This window comes from Musa acuminata, chromosome BXJ2-6 (assembly GCF_036884655.1).
Source record: "Musa acuminata AAA Group cultivar baxijiao chromosome BXJ2-6, Cavendish_Baxijiao_AAA, whole genome shotgun sequence".
Lineage (NCBI taxonomy): Eukaryota > Viridiplantae > Streptophyta > Magnoliopsida > Zingiberales > Musaceae > Musa > Musa acuminata.
In genome coordinates, this window is record NC_088343.1 from 10,409,911 (window position 1) to 10,427,461 (window position 17,551).

Sequence of the window (17,551 nt, forward strand, 5' to 3'; positions counted from 1 at the left end):
AAAACTCCACCAGGGGTCACCTGCCCCAATCTCCACAGACTCATCTCCATGCCCCTCGGGGGTACACCGTCACCTTGCCCTCCTCGTCCATAGGAATTTGCTTGGAGGAGATCCCCATCTGACATCAGACACGAACACAAACAATAAAAATTTAACTAAATTTTAGGAAGTCCTACTTCAGGTATAATTTAGCTAAAGAACTAGAAGTTCATTATAGTCTAAAATATAAGTTGGTAGAGTTGTAGATGTTTCTTTATATGGATTTTGTTCAATTTCAGAATTTCCCAAAAGAATAATGATGTCTCATAAGTTTGCTTCTTTTAAAAGAGTTCTAGTTTATTTACCATTCGGATATAGAAAATCCATAAACTAAAAAAAAAAAAATACGACCTAAGATTGACATCGGGAGAATGAAGATATAAAAGCATCCGATTGTTCGAGGCTCACTCGTAATGAATAGCCTTTAACGACCGATTATATATGTGACATGTGCTAAACCACATACCATAGTTCAAAATCCTGTATAATCGGTAGTGTCATGTGAATTTTCCACCGAAATCGACAAATTGTGCCGGATAGGATTCTTCATGTCTCTAAGCTGGACAATTATCGAATTCTTTGACTATACCACTTCGCTATCAAAGAGGCATACCAATACAACAGGTGGATCTTTAATTATTCTGCAGCTTGCTTGCTGAAAACTTCAGTGTTAGTACTTCACATCCTAACAGCATCATTTATATTAATTCTCCTTACCCTACAGGTCCCTGTATCTCTCGTTTGGTAATTTCATTGAATTGGAACTTTAAACAAACATAGTACATTCTTGCCCATGTTCATCTAAAAGTGATAATTGGTTCTTTGTCGATCTTTCATTCCTATACCTATCAAGAAGTTCAACAAAGGGAGCCTAAAGAACCATAGACCATTCCTGCCCATGTTCATGTAAAACAGATGGTTGGTTCTTTATCCATCTTTTGTTCTTAAACCTATCAAGAAGTTCTTTATCCATCTTTTATTCTTAAACCTATCAAGAAGTTCAACAAAGGGAGCCTGAAGAAAAGGCCGGTCAGACAAGATTCCCATCACAAATTTGGTTGACCTAACCTACATGGTGCCCTACGGAGGAGGTATATACAATAGCTCATGATCCCCACACCCTAGCTAAGACCAGGGGGGTCAGTCCTCATAGAGTTCTAGATGACAAGAACTTGTGCAGCAACCAAGAAGTGAAGCAACATTTCTCTGAGATTGGCCTTTAACATTCCATGTTTCCATCAAAAGAAAAAAGGAAAGGTAAAAGCAAGAAACTTACAGCACAATCATGCGACCATTCGTGTTGCAGGGTTAGTGTGTCACCTACCAATTTCACCCAAATAACCAGTCAGCACCATCGACCACATTCTTCTGCGTCATGACAACGAAAGAAGTCGTTCGCCCTGCGAGTGTCTTCCCTCCACTCAAAATCCATGATGTCTTCCGGGCATTGCTTTTCTGAAGATCCAAAATAAATTAACCTTCATAACTAATCAAGATCTACCGACTCGACTTCTTTGGAGGGTTTATGGAAAAGTGAAAGAACTAAAGAAACGTTCTACTACCAGAAGGGAAACAAATGGTTCTTTAAACGCTGTTATCCTTCGAACCCTTATGCGAAGCGGATCATTCAATTGCCAGAAAACAACAGAAAGAAGAAGAAAATGTGGAAACGACGGGGAGGTGGAGAAAGAGGGAATATACTTGGGCCATTCCCTGACGCCGGGGGCAGCGAGCTTGGATTCCGGTGGATTCTTCTCCATCTCTCTCGCTTTCTCTCTCTCTCTCTCTCTGTTTCCGGTGGGTGCCTTCCACCTTAACCGCCCGTCTCTCTCTCTCACTCTCTCTCGTTCTTGTGGACAAACGCAGTGACTTATATATCGGCTGCCAGGTGATCCTAACCCTCGATCCAGATCTCTCGTGCCTTCGCGTGAACGGCAGAGATGAGTTTGATATAGATTGACGGTCACGATCGTTCGATAGCAAACCACAGAGCGAACCCGTTCTCGATTTCCCCGAAAAGCCCTCTTCTTTCATGTATATATATATATACACACGCCTTGTGGATATATATATATATATATATATATATATATATATATATAAGTTAAAATTTAAAGAGATAAATATAAACATTATTTGTTTTGAAGGTAACTTAACACATATATACGCACAAAATCTAAAAATTTAGATATGCACCCTTTTAATTAATTGCTGTCAGTTGAAACTCAAAATAATATCATCGTATTAATTTTAGAAGTATGCTCACACCCTTCCGCATAATAATATAATATCGATGTCTTCAAGAAATTAAGTATTTTAGAAGTTTTATGGATTTCTAAGTCACAGCTTTCCACTTAAAATCTTTCTTCAAGATTTGATTTATTAAATCAACAGTGATCACATGCTAATACCATCCCTCGTCTTGATGGTAGCTTCCATGTTCTATTTCAAGTTGCAACTTTTCTGACCATTATCTTGGATGATATCATTAATTTTGCAATCTAGAGTACGAGGTTTAGTGTCGTTCAATAAAAAAATTATGCATATCATACATTAATATATATTTTTTTTAAGATAGTATTTAAGCATACAACTTTAGGTTAAATTATCAAAACGTTTATAAGCTAAACTAACCTATACCTTCATAATCATACATTAACTCAATTTGACGATTCTTACCATGTTTATAATTAAAGAATTTAAATTATATAAATACATAATTAAATATTTAATGATATCTTATCGCTATGGAACTCTCCGGTCTTAACACTGTAAAATTTTTATCTCCTATGATTTTGGTCGTGCAACTCTTAAATATTTATGATTTATTTCGTATTTAAAATAATCTCTACATTTTAAAAAATATAACATATATACCTCTCATATCAAATCTAAGTTAATAAATGTTAGAGTTTACTTACATGACATACTAACTCATAATAAATTATTAATATAATAATATATATATTTTAAGTTTAAAAAAATCTGAGACTTCCATTAATGATAGGAGGAGACATCATCGTCAAAACGACCAACAACAATAACACTAAATCGTTGCTGCCTAAAAGGAGCATCGAAAACTCCTAAGCTTGTCATCAACATGAGAGAGGGCGTGTGCTTACAATGCCTTACTAAACAATAGTGGGTCGATACTCGATATCATTATTGATATCATTACTAGGTTACTTCCACAAGTCTCCTCGTACCACAAGTCTCCTCCTAGTGATAGAAATCTCAATTTTTTTTAATTTAAATTATACATATTATTATATTAATAATTTACTGTAAATTAATATATCACGTAAAAAAATCTAACGTTTATTAACTCTAACTTGGCGAAATATACTTATATGCTATATTTTTTTAAATATAAAATTATTTTAAATATAAATAAATCATAAAAACTTAAGAAATTCATGTTCAAAACCATAAAAACTAAAATATACATTAACCTTAAATTATATATATCATTATATTAATAATTTATTATGAATAAATAAAAAAAATTATATATTATATTTTTAAAAATATAAAGATTATTTTAGACATTAACAAATCATAAAGAACTTATGATTAAAATTAACCTTACTCCCTACTAAATACGACAGAAACAGAGACATTATTCCAAGGCCATTGCCAATCAGTATGTTGTAAAACAATTGCAGATAGTGTAACTCAAAAGACAAACTCAAAACTAAATTACAAATTAGACATGCAGAACAAAGCAAGGGAATACTCGAGAAGCACAAAAGCACATTAGATCCCATCTCCGTCGTATGTTTTCCATCTCTCCACGACAACCTTGAACTGGTCATCTCTCTTCCTTATCTGCAAAATAAACATTCTTCAGTGCAGTAGTTGAAGTGTGTTGATCCAGGAAAAAGACAACTCCACGTTCGTTGTGGACATGCATAACATAGACAAATAAAACTGTTTCACTACTTATTCCAGTTTACAATTAAAATAAGACAGGAGCAGGTGAATCATTGCTCTGGCAGAACTTTGACTAAAACAAATTGAAGATTAATTTTTGTTAAGCTTATTACCTCAACCAATGGCTTCTTGCCAATGAGCAACATATCGACACTCCTTTCTGTCTGTACAACCAAGAAATATTAGAGCAATAATTTGGTTCAACACATATGGCACCAAGACTTTTTTGAGTGTAATCACAGTTGAAGACCTTTAAGGAGCAGACAATATGAAATCGTTGATGCAATAGGAAAAATAAAATTTACGAAGATGCTCAGCAACAGGGGCGATCACAAATAACATCTTGATTAAATCATAGATAGAAAAAACAGTTATCATGATAAGTTCTCTACTGCAAAACCATTTAAATCTGATTCAATATTGATGACCATCTATCTGGTTTCTGACTACAATAACTTCAAATTCATACGACTCATTGAGTTACACACCCACCCACACACCATATGGCTCTTGTGGTTCCTCCATCGAAACTGCAAGCTAATACTGAAATGTGAGGATTACTAACATCTATCTCTAATTGAGCCGTCAACATCCCCGTGCCTGCCTACTCCCGACAACCCTTCTTCTATGTGCCTCCAAAGGTTTAGTTCCATAGACACATGTTTATTTTACTTTATAAATCACAGTATTCTATATGTTTACAGGTGAAGAAACTGCTCAACATGTTGTAACGAGGAAAATAACTTACCCGATGTGTAACCCAGTAGTTCCGTTCCCTCATTTCTATTAGGAAAGGAAATGTTGGTGGAGCCTTCCTCTCAAGGATGCTTTTTTGACTCCGTCTTGCTCGTGCCTCCTCATCTCCTAGAGTGACAGTCTCCACTCCACCAACCTGGATGTTCAATAATGGAAATATAAATGTAAGCCTGAATCTTAATCTATCAAGTTCCTGATATGGTAAGAGACTAAACAAGTGAATCTTTCAAGCAAACTGACACACATCAAAAGAAAAATTATGTTCAGATTAGTAAAGACATAAGTTTGCAGGCACAATTTTAACTCAAATAATCTCACAGTAGTATATGACAAACAGTGTGGCATGCAGCACAAATTAAATCCGGACATGGAAATCAATGAATGCAAAACTTTAGCAATGTAAAGATGTACTTTGAAGTTTGAATGACAGATGCAATATAGACTGGACAGAGATCTATTTTTTATTCTCAGGTTACACTTTAACAGTAAAATGTAACTATTATTACTTTGGCCATTTCCAGTGGGTAATAACTGAAGCACAAAGGATGGCAGCTGACCTTAGTGAGCCACCATTTCTTTTTGCTATTGCACAAATCCTCTCAAAAATCTAAACCAAGAAACAATGTTTATAGTTTATACATCACCTCATTTGAACTAATCTAAACCAAGAAACAATGTTTATACATGACCGCATGTGAATTTTTCGGATGCCTTTGTGCAAAGCCTTCACACAGACTCTAAAACTATCTTTACTCCTTTTACAGAGATTAAATCATTCCCTTCTCTTCTCAGGGGCAAAGCCCAGACCATTTAATGCAGCAGCATGTCCATGGAGATCACTTAAGAGATGTGCATCAACGTTCATGAATGTTGCACCACCATAAGAAAAGGAATACAACCACACACTATGAAATATACACATGCTTGAACAGCTATGAGAAGGAAAGAATACACAGGATTTATCCACAGGGATGCTGACTTTAAATGCAACTGCTAATTCCAGTTTAAGCTAAACAGTATGTTTGAATACCAGATCAGATAGAGTAGGATTCTTAATGATGTTTGCCAATCGGTCTCCGTGAGCTGTGCCAATAAGCATCACTCCTCTTTCTGCAATTGAGCGACAAGCAAGTGCTTCGGCTTCTGTGCCAATCTCATCTACAATAACCACCTCCGGCATGTGATTCTCGACTGCTTCAATCATGACTCGGTGTTGCATGGATGGTTCAGGAACTTGCATTCTCCTTGCACCACCTATTGCTGCATGAGGAATATCTCCATCACCTCCAATCTCATTGCTGGTGTCCACAATCACCTATCCTAATCATCAGTGTATATATAAAGAATGTAAAGTGTTACATATCATAACTACAAACGTTAAACCAATAAGAACTTACGAGTTAGTTAGCTATACCACTCTCTTATGGAGTTCATCAGCTAGGACACGTGCAATCTCACGCATGACAGTAGTCTTACCAACTCCAGGTCTGATAAAATAGAAAAATAAAAATGACAGCAATCATATCAAACACCAATGCAATAACAAATACAAAAGCCCACAAATTCTGGAAATACATTAGTTTCAGCAGGCAATACAACATAGTGAATGCTATCAAATTGACATGTTAACATGATTATTTTGTGCCGATTCTTATAAAGATAATAGTTACGACTTTGCGGGAAAAACAAATCCATCATAAAAAATGCATTTATCTTCTCCATTTCTGAAGCCTTTTCTTTTCAACTCCTTTTCGGTTAGCTGCTCGAACCATCCCTTTTCATGTTAAATCATTTAGTTGAACTTAGCTGTACAGAGAACTCCTTATGTATCATGTACTGAAGATTAAAAATAGAATCTTGCTTAGCAAATTCAATATCAACCGCTAAATCCAGAATATACAGTACACATTGATACTTACTCATAGCTGAGAAAGCATTAACTTCAAGGATGTGTTTTGCATTGCATAAGATCAAGAAAACAAAAGAAATATACTCAAAGAATCAATGAGAATGTCATTCTCTAAACAGTTACTTTCTTGATATATTTCTCCCCTATGTTGGCCATCCTTCTTACAAACTACATACAGAAATACCTTCCTAAGTCATGCTTACTAAAAGGATAAACAAAATACCTTCCTAAAAAGAGGATGCTCTCTCTGTACTCTAGGAGATCACGCACCATGTCAACATGACCACTAACTGCTCGACCAACTCTACAAGTCAATCCAACAACGAGCCCTTTCCGACTCCTTATCGCAGATATCCTATGCAAAGTACCTTCAATGCCAGCTCGGTTGTCTCCTCCAAATTCTCCAAGTGATTTTTGAGCTTCCTCCAACTCTTCCAGTGAAATCTGGAACACAGAGTATGAGGGCAACATAAGACACCAAGTGTATGCAACAGGATTCTTATCAGGAAAAACACCATACATGAGAAAAGCATTTAGATAGTATAACTAACTATAGCCTAATCAAACGAAAAAAATAAGCAAGCTTTGAGAGCCACATAACATGAAAATAAAAGCCATAAAATTAGTAAGAACAAGTATGGAGAGTATCTGAATTAATGGAAAAGATATCATGTATTAGAGAAAACATTACAAGAAGCCCATAGGTGTAAATGACATCACAAGCCACTACTATCACCTCTTTGTCCCTCAGATACTGCCCAGCAGATTCACCAAGGAAACGTGCTTCAGGTCGGCGACCCAAATCCAGTATAACCTAATTATAAGATATGTGGAACACTGGGCAATATAAGCAACAACCTCATTATTATAAATTTTCAATTACATATTTTCTCATAATGAGTGAATTAAAGAAAAAACAATATAACTTAAGACTTCCGTAATGTTCAAACAAGTGAAGCATGATCCATGTCACAGAAAATGCAATCATTTACCTCTAGGAGTTGGTCTCTTCTAGGCTCACTTTGCAGATTCTCTCGCAGATCTCTAGGTAAAACCTGCAAAAGATGAGCTACCACGATTGCGCTTATACTCGCAAACCAGTAAGCACTGAACTGAAGCTAATGGCTGTCACGCCATTAAACCTTTTCTTTTGTCGACCATTGTAATTGTCATCTTCAATTTGTCCAAAATTTCAGGAAACACAAACCTGCTCATAATTACTGAAACGGTTGCTTTCTTTAAAAGGCGTTGAATTATACCCAAGAAAGACATCCACAAGTATGGAAGACAAAGAGAACACAGTTGGCTCAGCAATTGATTGCATTGTCTTTCACTAATTGTCATGATTGTGTGTAAATTTCTGGTCATTAAAAATAGATGTGTACTGACAATAGACAAAGCGCATGGGAACTTGAAGCATGACCAGCAAAAGCAAGTGATTATTGTGTAAGCAAACATATTTACTACAAGAAAGAAACTTAGGAGCCAGGGAGCTAATGCTATGTAATCAGATGGAATTACTCTTATCTATTCTCTCTCTCGAACCACACCGCATAACATTATACGAATTTGTGCAACGCCTAGTAACAACTATTTCCATCTCGAAATGACCCTGAAAACGTCGCCCAGAACATTAACCATGATCTTACTGCAACTTATCATCAAATTGAATCATTAGAAGTCAGGTCGGTCATTTGAAATTTCCATGCGTTATCCCACCTTTTAGAGTTCCCAGCACAACCCAGTAGCAAGAAAGAACGAGGTTCAAAGAAGCGTCACCTCAAGAAGAGTGTGGAGATCGTCCTCCACGACCACGAATCCGTCGTCCGTCGCTTCGGGAGACGAAAAGCGCCGAATCTGGAGAGGGCTTCTTCGCGGACTAGGAGAGAAGAGGGCCAGACGCGGTCTGCAAGAGCTGGGGGTGAAATCGAAGCCAGAGAAGTGGGGATTGGGCGGACAAGGACGAGGATGAACCGAGAGCACGCCCATTCTTGGGTGGGCGCCTCGCAGAGCCGTCTTTGGTCTCTTGCGAGGAGGAGATGAGGTTTATCGATGGATAAAAAATATATAAATAGAATAAAGACATATATAAAAGAGGAGTGGAAAATAAAACCAACGCAAGAGATAAAATATTACCTTTCAAGAAATCCTCTCAAAAATGCTAATTATATTTATTTCTCACAAAAACGATTCAGACGAATATTTTTAGGAAAACATAAAACAGGTTATTATGATTTTAAATTTTTTTTTTTTTCCTCGAAGAAGCTTTTATTTATGGAGAAAAAAATAGAACCATTAGCATTAGCTAAGACAAAAATTTCAACAAAACACTTTCTGCAGCAAAATCAAAGAGGAATAATTTTTTTCTTAAAGATAGAAAACATTTTCTTTAAAAGTGAGCCATTTGGGGGGAAAAGTCTTAAGAGCCTAAAATCACAAACATACTTTAGAAAGTTGAAGCCTAAAAGTAATTTAAGTCGACATTAAACGAAATAAAATTACCATATGACTCTGCAACTTCGAATCATGATTGTCATACATATTTTCTATTTTTTTCCTTTTTTTATATTAAAAACTTTTGGATACAGAAATGCAATTAGATGGAGATTACTAGAAACAGAAGAGAGAGAGGATGGAAAACTGTATCTCATGAGCCAAGGATTTTTATTTTCATTTTCAGTATAATTAAATCTAAAACTTTACCTACAAAAAAAATATTCTTCAAACGAAAAACAACTACATTTTTGTGCTGCCTTAATTTCTAAAGATATTGATAAGAATATGAAAAAAAACACCTAACTGCTTTTCTAATTCTTATCACTTGAAGCACACATAATTTTATTCAGATTTCTAAACGATGGAAATAAGAATATTCACCTTGGTTCTTCTCCCCACCTTTGCCACCAGAGAACCCAAAGTGCATGAGCAACAGTATACAAGAATAATTGAAATTCAAATCATGTTCTACTTTTGAAGTGTTTTCATCTATATGATTAAGAAGAAAAATTCTTGGGCCACCTTGTCATATAATTAAAGCCAAGTCTCAGCAACATAAAACATGTCTTGATACACTTGCTTGATGAAGATGGGATTCTCCAAAGAGAATGTTGCATTCTTCATACCTATATATCTACTATGGAGTAAAGGCATGAAGAAAACCAATGCCTCGTGCGAAGCCATTAAAGGGAAAAAACTAATAGAGCAGCACACTGGAAGATATACAGCATTCAACTTCACATGATGATCACTAATTTACAAATTATGGGAGAAACCTAGTGTCGAGAGTTCTCCTGTTCAATGCCTTCCCACCATTTTAAAATGGTCAACCATCACAGCCATCAGGGACACATGAGAAAGAGTTCAGTCATGAGATCAATAAACTTCCTTTTGAACCAGTTAAAGCTTAGAACTCAGTGTCAAAGCAAGCAACCATGACTTTTGAAACAGCTGATCTTGCAAAAGGAATATAACTGAGACTATACCTGTATACGTGAAAGGAAATGTAGAGTTATCATCAGAAATGCATGTATGGTCTAAAAATGAATTCTGTCAATGACCCTTCAAGTTAAAACCGAAGGATTATATTCATGTACCATGCATGTATCAATTATAACAGGATATCTGATCCATAAAATTTCCATATTATTGCTTTAGTAACCAACCGACATATGATGCCCCCATTCAGGAACAATAGTAGCATGAAACAAGTCACAAAATTATAAAGCAAGCACTTGATTCAATTAATTGATTCAGTTGACATGCCTTCTATTTTGAACATTTCATATTCAGCAAGCACTTCTACTCTGCAAATTTGATTCGGTTAGCATGCTTCATTGCCCTGGATTCTGCAATCTTATAGTCTATTTAGCTTCCACATGAATGTATATATCTTTGTGTTATGTGATCATTGCGACAAATATTGAACTTCTTAAGAGGACATCAAGTACTTGATATTAAAGAGCTTATTTGTTCTTCTCGTAAGCCTTACATAATTCACCTGGCTTAGGATCTCGAAAATCCCCTAGTTTTAGCACTCTGTAAGTCTTAGCTTTTACCTCAGCCTGAAGACATTCAAACCTTGATAGTCTTTCTCCCAGGGATCCCATGTTTGATGAGAATGACCAGAATAAGGACCTTCGCCCTGAATTAAGTCTTATCACTAATGTTGTTTGTTCAATTTAGACACTACAGGTATGCGACTCCAGAAAGAAAGCAGAACATATTGGAGGATGAGGATGGAACACTAAATGTATTTGTCAAGCAAGCTCTCCATTTTTGTGGTCTGGTGGGGCCTAAGAGGATGTTACCTAGACCAGCTTAAATCAAGGAATCATATATCCCATCTTACCTAGAGATTTCTTGGTATGGCAAGGGAATATCCTCCCCAATTTTGCCTTGGCTAAAAATTCCCCGCACATTACAAGGCTTTAAATAAACATAAGAGACATAAAATTCTCAGACTTTATGCATCATGTACTTCATCCATAAATTCGATCCCATTATGTAGAAAGAGACTTGTTCGCTCAAATGAAGGTTAACACAACCAGAGATGAAATTGCCTAAAATAAATCATGGATAAAACATGGCATGAATTTACCATGTGATGAATAAAATGTTTTAAACAGCCAACTGAAATGTACATCCACTTTACACAAAATTGGTGATACAGAATATGTTAGTTAAAGATGCCAACAAACATATAAGAGACAAAAAAGTTAACAACTACTAACTGAACATTGACATTGACTCACCAAATGAGGGCACCAAACTCCAGAATAATAGCAAGAAGTGTCAGGAGTTTATTGTGGACCTGTTTATTTGTAGTGTAGCAGTAATATAAGTCCATCAAATTTTTGTATGTTAAAACAAACATGAAAAGATAATTTATTTCACAAGAGAGTTAAAAGCATACTTACATAAAAAGCACAAAACAGAGCTATTATCATACTTGCTATGAATATAGATGTTGCATATATACGGACAGGATCAAGCATCATATCAATTTGTCGTTTGGGACCTATAAGAAAAGCTGTGCTGCCATACAAAAGAGATCCAACTTCAGGAAAGCTTAAAAAGTAAAAGAACCACAGTCATGGATAAATAGAAAAAAATAAACTGATTCCAGAAAACTCGATATATGTTGACCCTGAAAAAACCTTAGTGGTGTAGAAACTAAGAAGAATCTAATAGAAAATTTAACAAAAAGGCAACATATTAACCATCATCAGAATATAGAAGCAGCCCCTACTCGTATGAAATCCCAACACTGATTTAAAACATAGTAGCAAGATTCAAATGACCAAAACCCTATAAGAAACATCATAACAACAAAATCATAGGACCAAGGACTGTCACTTTCTGGAAAGAGGGTGCAGACCTTCCAAGCGCAAGCAAATTGCCAAAGGTGAATGTTATGCCAAATTTGATTGGATTGAAGAAAACAAGCATAGACTGTCACAAAATTTGGAAAAGCAAGGATCAGTAATTGAAAGCACAGAAAGCAGCAAACTAAAGAGATAAAAACACTGGAAAAAATACTTAATGTTTTGTACTCGTTGAAATTGAAGACTTGTTACTAAACCTATTTCCAGTTTATCGTCCATTAATATGCACTAAGACAATAAATCATTTACTAATCTATAACCTCATATATACTAAAGGAAAGGGCATAAAGCTTTGTTTTACATTGATCACCAATATATAATGCAGATTATCTGTTATCATGACCAATTTATAATAATTGAACAGATTGATTAATAGAAATAAAAATAACAACAGAAAGATGGTTAGATTACCAGGATCGTACAGGCTAGACCTGCAGATAAACAAATGGCGAAACCATACAATCTCTGAGCAATGAGAAATAGCCAATGATCAGTTCATGTACCTTGAGAATCTCATATAAGTATAAAACTTCCAAAACTTCTACATTCCAAAGCAAATAATGTAGATCTAAGAGATTCTGCCAAACATTGCTAAACCAATGGGAAAAAAAATTAAAAAATTTCAGCTAGGAAACAGCCAAATACGACATCAAGAACAAGGGCTTGGCAAACATGTAATCTAGCATGTATATCATCATCAAAATTTGCAACAAGCATCAGAGATACCACAATATCATACAGCAGAACCTGGCCATCATAGCGTTGACTCAAAGAACTTCAACCTGAAATCATCAGCTATCAACAACTAGAAATAAATGATGCACCACAAGTCTAAAACCAAATGTCTTCCAATTTAACAAAATGGTAGAAAATCATCGTAGCAAGATCCTCTCCAAATAAATGAACTTAAACGAAGAGCATAACACAAGCCCTATTACCGTGATATTAAAGCATGGCATAAGCGTACGTTTAGACTAAATCACAGCAATATGCATGACCCGCCAAGGGGCAACTAAGTTGCCAAAATTTCAGAATACCAAGAATGCATTAAGAAAAACCTCAAATTTTCTTGTGGACAGCCGAAAAACGTCTGCGAATCGGATCACAACAAATCTAGCAAGATTTCAACCGGGAGAGTAGCAAGATCCATGCAATTCTCAACTGGATCCAGCATCGAACAGAGTAGCTTCACCAAGGGTGAATCTCTTTTGGCAAAAGATTAACGGCCAAAGGAAACCCTACCGGATCTGTGAAAGATAGAGAGGATTCGTCCACCTCAGTGATTCGGGAAAAGGAGAAGAGAGAGGACATGCTCGACGGAGAGGGTGCAGTTTCCATCAAATTCGTCGAGAAGGAAGAGGAGCTAGATCCCTGCAATTCTCAACTGGATCCAGCCTCGAACAGAGTAACAACACCGAGATTGGATCTTTTGGGCAAAAGATTTACGGCCACAGAGAAGCCCTAGCGGACCTATGGAAAAGAGAGAGATAGGATTCCACCAAATCGGTGATTCGAGGAATGGGGCATAGAGAGGACCTGCTTGGTGGAGAGGGTGCAGTTGCGATCGAATTCGTCGAAGAAGGACGACGACTGTGCTTCTTGGGCAAGGGATTCCTCATCGGACTCCATTCCGACGAGCATCTTCGCCCTATCCAGCGCGCGGCTCATCGTCTCCATCATCATGGCTGCTGCTCCCGCGTCGTATTCGTATTCTTTTTCGTCGTCTTCAGATCGGTGCAATTGAATCCTCCAGGGGTTTTGCAACAAGGGGGCCGGAGGGCAGATTGTCAACCACGCGAGTCTCACGTGATTCCTCTTTATAATGTAACTTGGGAACTCCCAATAAATAAGAACAGTAACATTTTGGACCCACAAAAAGAAATATAAAAAACCCCCAAAAGTTTGCCCCTTTGTTTATGATAAATTGATGGTGTCAAATATTCTTTTATCATGCTTTTTAAAATATTAAAAAAATGATACATGTATATATATAATAAGTTCAAGAAAATAAGTACAATTTGTTTTTTTTTTTTGGGGGGTTAGAAGCCAACCCTATTAACTCTAGTAAATTTAACCAAATAATTTGTTGCTCTATTTTTCTTCTCTGCACATATGTCATATTTATACTCCATAAAAAATTTCAAAAAACTATGTATAATAATTTATGTATGTTTGATATAATCTTTAATTATGTGTATAATGTATGTATGTACTTGCATTCAACCAATAAACAAATATCATTAGAGTCATGAATTATTACAAAAGAATTTTGATCCTCCATTATGAGGTGAATTATCATATGTGAATTGTCGCATGTTAATTGCAAATTGAGTTATGAAAACTTTGGATAAAGTTAAAGAAAACATGGGTTAGTTGCCAAAAGGATCTGCAAATTGCAGGTATAGATAGAATTAGACACAGGAAAGCTTAATAATAGATTGCAAGTAGAGGAGGAATCAACATAACCTTTATTGCCTTAGGCACAGACAAAAAAAAGGCTCGTCACATTTTGCCATGGCATGTGTGGAATCCATTGGCTCATGGCAGTGGTTGGACTCCATGAGAGCTCTGCTTGATCTACAATTGTCCCTCTTTCCACCACAAGGATTAGAGGCCAGGATTGAGAACATCATCTGCCATGTCACCACAACTTGACCAACCACAACTCGGCACTAGATTGGAATGGGAAGTGGCAGCCAATCATAGCCCTGAAATGCACATCCTACATGGCCCCACCACATCCACCAGCCCAACCATTTAGTCCCTCTCTGCTTTCCCCCACAGCAACTGCACAACCCCCATTCCTGCTGCTGTTCTTCTCGGGCCAAGGCTGAGACACCATGGCCTCCCTCGGCGTCTCCGAGATCCTCGGCACACGCCTCAGCACCGCCGCCCCACCTCGCTCCCCCCCTGCGCCACCTCCCTCCGGCTCTCCAAGGATCGTTGCGCTTTTCTCCAAGAAGTCTTCACCCAAGTCGAAGCCAGCCGCCGTTTCTCCGGTCAACGACGAGCTCGCCAAGTGGTATGGTGAGTCAATCTACCAACTCTTGGATGCTTCTCTTCAAAGAAGAATGTCTGACTGATACAATGCACGATGATCGATATCAGGTCCTGAGAGAAGGATTTTCCTGCCGGAAGGTCTGTTGGACCGGTCGGAGATCCCAGAGTACCTCACCGGAGAAGTCCCTGGAGAGTAAGTTGAAGTCAGATGAAGAAGTTTCCCTCCCTTGTTTGGCGCTTCACGTGCACGAGGGCCATCTAAGATTGAGTGATTTATGCTCTGACTTCCTTGCAGTTATGGCTACGATCCTTTTGGGCTGAGCAAGAAGCCAGAAAACTTCGCCAAGTGTGTGCACCGTGTCATTCTTCTTGCATGTCTGTAAATGAAGCCATCAAATGTTTACAGTATCAAACGATGTGCAGATACCAAGCTTACGAGCTCATCCATGCGAGGTGGGCGATGCTCGGCGCCGCTGGCTTCATCATCCCGGAGGCCTTCAACAAGTTCGGTGCAAACTGCGGCCCCGAGGCGGTCTGGTTCAAGGTACTTCAGCCATGCTTGTTCTCCACCCGTGTGTGTGTGTGTGTCTGTTGATCCTAAGCATAACCAAGATCCATGCTTGTTTACAGACTGGGGCACTTCTCCTTGATGGAAACACATTGAATTACTTCGGTAAGAACATTCCCATCAATCTTGTTGTTGCCGTCGTCGCTGAGATCGTGCTCGTTGGAGGAGCAGAGTACTACAGAATCATCAATGGACTGGTATATCAAAATTAAGTTCACCATCCACTTTCCGGTGTTATCTGCTACTTGCTGCAAACATCTACACCAACTCTGTCGCTCTCTTGTAGGATTTGGAGGACAAGCTCCACCCCGGAGGTCCATTTGATCCACTGGGGCTCGCGAACGACCCAGACCAGGCCGCGTTGCTCAAGGTGAAGGAGATCAAGAACGGACGGCTCGCCATGTTCGCCATGCTCGGCTTCTTCCTGCAAGCCTACGTCACCGGAGAAGGACCGGTGGAGAACCTCGCAAAGCATCTGAGTGACCCATTTGGGAACAACTTGCTCACTGTCATCTCCGGGGCTGCTGAAAGAGCTCCAACCCTGTGATTTGCCGAATGCTTTCCTGCAATGATTTCCATGCCATGTAGACCAATGAGATCAATCAGGGCACTGTAAAATGCATTTGAGACTCTAAGTTACTCCTATCTATATGAAAACTTTCATGCCTATTGTACCTCTTGTTCGTTTAATGGAGGATACCAAGTGCTGTAACTCCACTGAAATCTTGTGCCAGGAGTTAGAGCTGCTGCCTGCTAGTTTGGTCGATCCACAGAAGTGTGAGTCACTGCTTCTTGAAATTGGAAGTTCAACTTGAATGCTGCCATTGTCTGAAAAAAAATCAAAATGTTGAGAAACAGAAGGAACTCTCTATTCCCTGTTGCTATTTTGTGAATGCCAACAGATGGAGCTGCACATTGTTTCGGAGTTATATAATCAAAAAATGGCAAGACCTTGCAAAACTGTGTGAGGGACAAAGTGGAATAATAATTTGTACAGCATCAGGTTCTAGCTTTCAGATGACAAACAAAAAAGACATGGTTTTAATGCACTAGAACTACAGTCTTCTTTTTGACACAACACAGTAACCAGAGTCTTCAATCCAGGTACATCAGACCTCGATCACAAGAACCTTCCACCTTCAGAATGGATTAATCCATCTATTATCAGGACCTTGCACAGCCTTCAAATTCTCGGTCTTGGACTGTAAAATAGATCATGAGAGAATCACTAGATGACAATTGAGGTAAAGCAACAATCAAGGATGAGCACACAATTGATGAATTCCCACGCAGATAATCACATTAAGAAACTTTTATGTACGATGAAGGGTTCCACAATCAAGATTTATTAAGTAAATGAAGAGAGCATTTCTGTTTTCACTCTGGAAGAAAGCAACTCAAAGTTTAGCAATCTCTAAATTTTTTGCATTTCACAACATGGCTATGGATCTAATAATAAATTGACAAGCAGACTGAAAGACAGCCAACAACAGGTACCAATACATCTCTTATATTGCATGATTCGGAGCAGGGTAATTTGTAACACCCAATTCATCAGTATCTACCAACTTCTGCCATTTGCAGTTTTAATTTACAGTTCATTCCAAAAAATACATTCAGTAATAATTACGGAATATAGATTGGTACTTGATAATCAGCTTGACAATCTGCTCTTCAAAACTAATAATTTTATCGACACAACTGAGGTATCTCAGACAATTACCAGTGTGATTCTGAAAATATCATGCTTTCTAAGCTGTAACCACATATACTTTTTCAAAGTGGTTGCTTTGTTTAAAACATAATTCTCCTATAAATTTAATATTAATAAAAAAGCAACAAACTTAATTGCCAAAACAATAAAATATATATAGTGATTAACCATTGCAGTTGACAATAAACCAGCTAGTATGGCAGGAATATATGTGTGTGTGTATGTATATATATATATATATATATATA

At 37.5% G+C, this 17,551-nt stretch overlaps 3 protein-coding genes across 5 annotated transcripts; 1 reads left to right on the forward strand and 2 right to left on the reverse strand.

Annotated features, from left to right (window-relative positions):
• Positions 1–3,639: 3,639 nt before the first annotated feature.
• On the reverse strand, positions 3,640–8,696 carry LOC103987656 (uncharacterized protein ycf45). Of its 3 annotated transcripts, XM_009406012.3 has the most exons (9): positions 8,417–8,696; positions 7,630–7,692; positions 7,374–7,451; positions 6,861–7,081; positions 6,143–6,215; positions 5,759–6,043; positions 4,721–4,864; positions 4,086–4,136; positions 3,640–3,867 (listed from the first exon to the last, which is right to left on the reverse strand). In XM_009406012.3, the coding sequence occupies exons 1-9, from the start codon at positions 8,624–8,626 to the stop codon at positions 3,796–3,798; spliced, it is 1,197 nt and encodes a 398-aa protein (XP_009404287.2). In that variant the 5' UTR covers positions 8,627–8,696; the 3' UTR covers positions 3,640–3,795. The 3 variants fall into 3 exon arrangements, with proteins under 3 accessions (XP_009404287.2, XP_064968505.1, XP_009404289.2); XM_065112433.1 differs by lacking the exon at positions 7,374–7,451; XM_009406014.3 differs by lacking the exons at positions 7,374–7,451; positions 7,630–7,692.
• A 934-nt stretch (positions 8,697–9,630) lies between these two features.
• LOC103987657 (uncharacterized) lies at positions 9,631–13,810 on the reverse strand. Its single transcript, XM_009406016.3, has 6 exons — positions 13,558–13,810; positions 12,433–12,486; positions 12,015–12,088; positions 11,554–11,671; positions 11,389–11,447; positions 9,631–10,119 (listed from the first exon to the last, which is right to left on the reverse strand). Exons 1-6 carry the CDS (start codon positions 13,702–13,704, stop codon positions 10,041–10,043), a joined length of 531 nt encoding a protein of 176 aa, XP_009404291.1. The 5' UTR covers positions 13,705–13,810; the 3' UTR covers positions 9,631–10,040.
• Positions 13,811–14,785: 975 nt separating this feature from the next.
• Positions 14,786–16,258, forward strand: LOC135614747 (chlorophyll a-b binding protein CP26, chloroplastic-like). The gene is made up of 6 exons (XM_065112434.1): positions 14,786–15,048; positions 15,130–15,214; positions 15,317–15,367; positions 15,445–15,565; positions 15,652–15,786; positions 15,876–16,258. The coding sequence occupies exons 1-6, from the start codon at positions 14,862–14,864 to the stop codon at positions 16,134–16,136; spliced, it is 840 nt and encodes a 279-aa protein (XP_064968506.1). The 5' UTR covers positions 14,786–14,861; the 3' UTR covers positions 16,137–16,258.
• The last annotated feature ends 1,293 nt before the right edge of the window (positions 16,259–17,551 follow it).

What these genes read in the sequence shown, in the direction of transcription:
- LOC135614747 (XM_065112434.1), top strand. Translation starts at nt 14,862, where the DNA reads ATGGCCTCCCTCGGCGTCTCCGAGATCCTCGGCACACGCCTCAGCACC. An exon ending in CCGAGGCGGTCTGGTTCAAG is followed by an intron (nt 15,566 to 15,651) that starts GTACTTCAGCCA and finishes GCTTGTTTACAG; the next exon opens with ACTGGGGCACTTCTCCTTGA. An exon ending in ACAGAATCATCAATGGACTG is followed by an intron (nt 15,787 to 15,875) that starts GTATATCAAAAT and finishes GCTCTCTTGTAG; the next exon opens with GATTTGGAGGACAAGCTCCA.
- LOC103987657 (XM_009406016.3), bottom strand. Translation starts at nt 13,704, where the DNA reads ATGATGATGGAGACGATGAGCCGCGCGCTGGATAGGGCGAAGATGCTC. An exon ending in GTCTAGCCTGTACGATCCTG is followed by an intron (nt 12,089 to 12,432) that starts GTAATCTAACCA and finishes ATTTTGTGACAG; the next exon opens with TCTATGCTTGTTTTCTTCAA. An exon ending in GAGTTTGGTGCCCTCATTTG is followed by an intron (nt 10,120 to 11,388) that starts GTGAGTCAATGT and finishes TCACGTATACAG; the next exon opens with GTATAGTCTCAGTTATATTC.
- LOC103987656 (XM_009406012.3), bottom strand. Translation starts at nt 8,626, where the DNA reads ATGGGCGTGCTCTCGGTTCATCCTCGTCCTTGTCCGCCCAATCCCCAC. An exon ending in ATGAACTCCATAAGAGAGTG is followed by an intron (nt 6,044 to 6,142) that starts GTATAGCTAACT and finishes TGATTAGGATAG; the next exon opens with GTGATTGTGGACACCAGCAA. An exon ending in ATCCTACTCTATCTGATCTG is followed by an intron (nt 4,865 to 5,758) that starts GTATTCAAACAT and finishes TTGAACATCCAG; the next exon opens with GTTGGTGGAGTGGAGACTGT.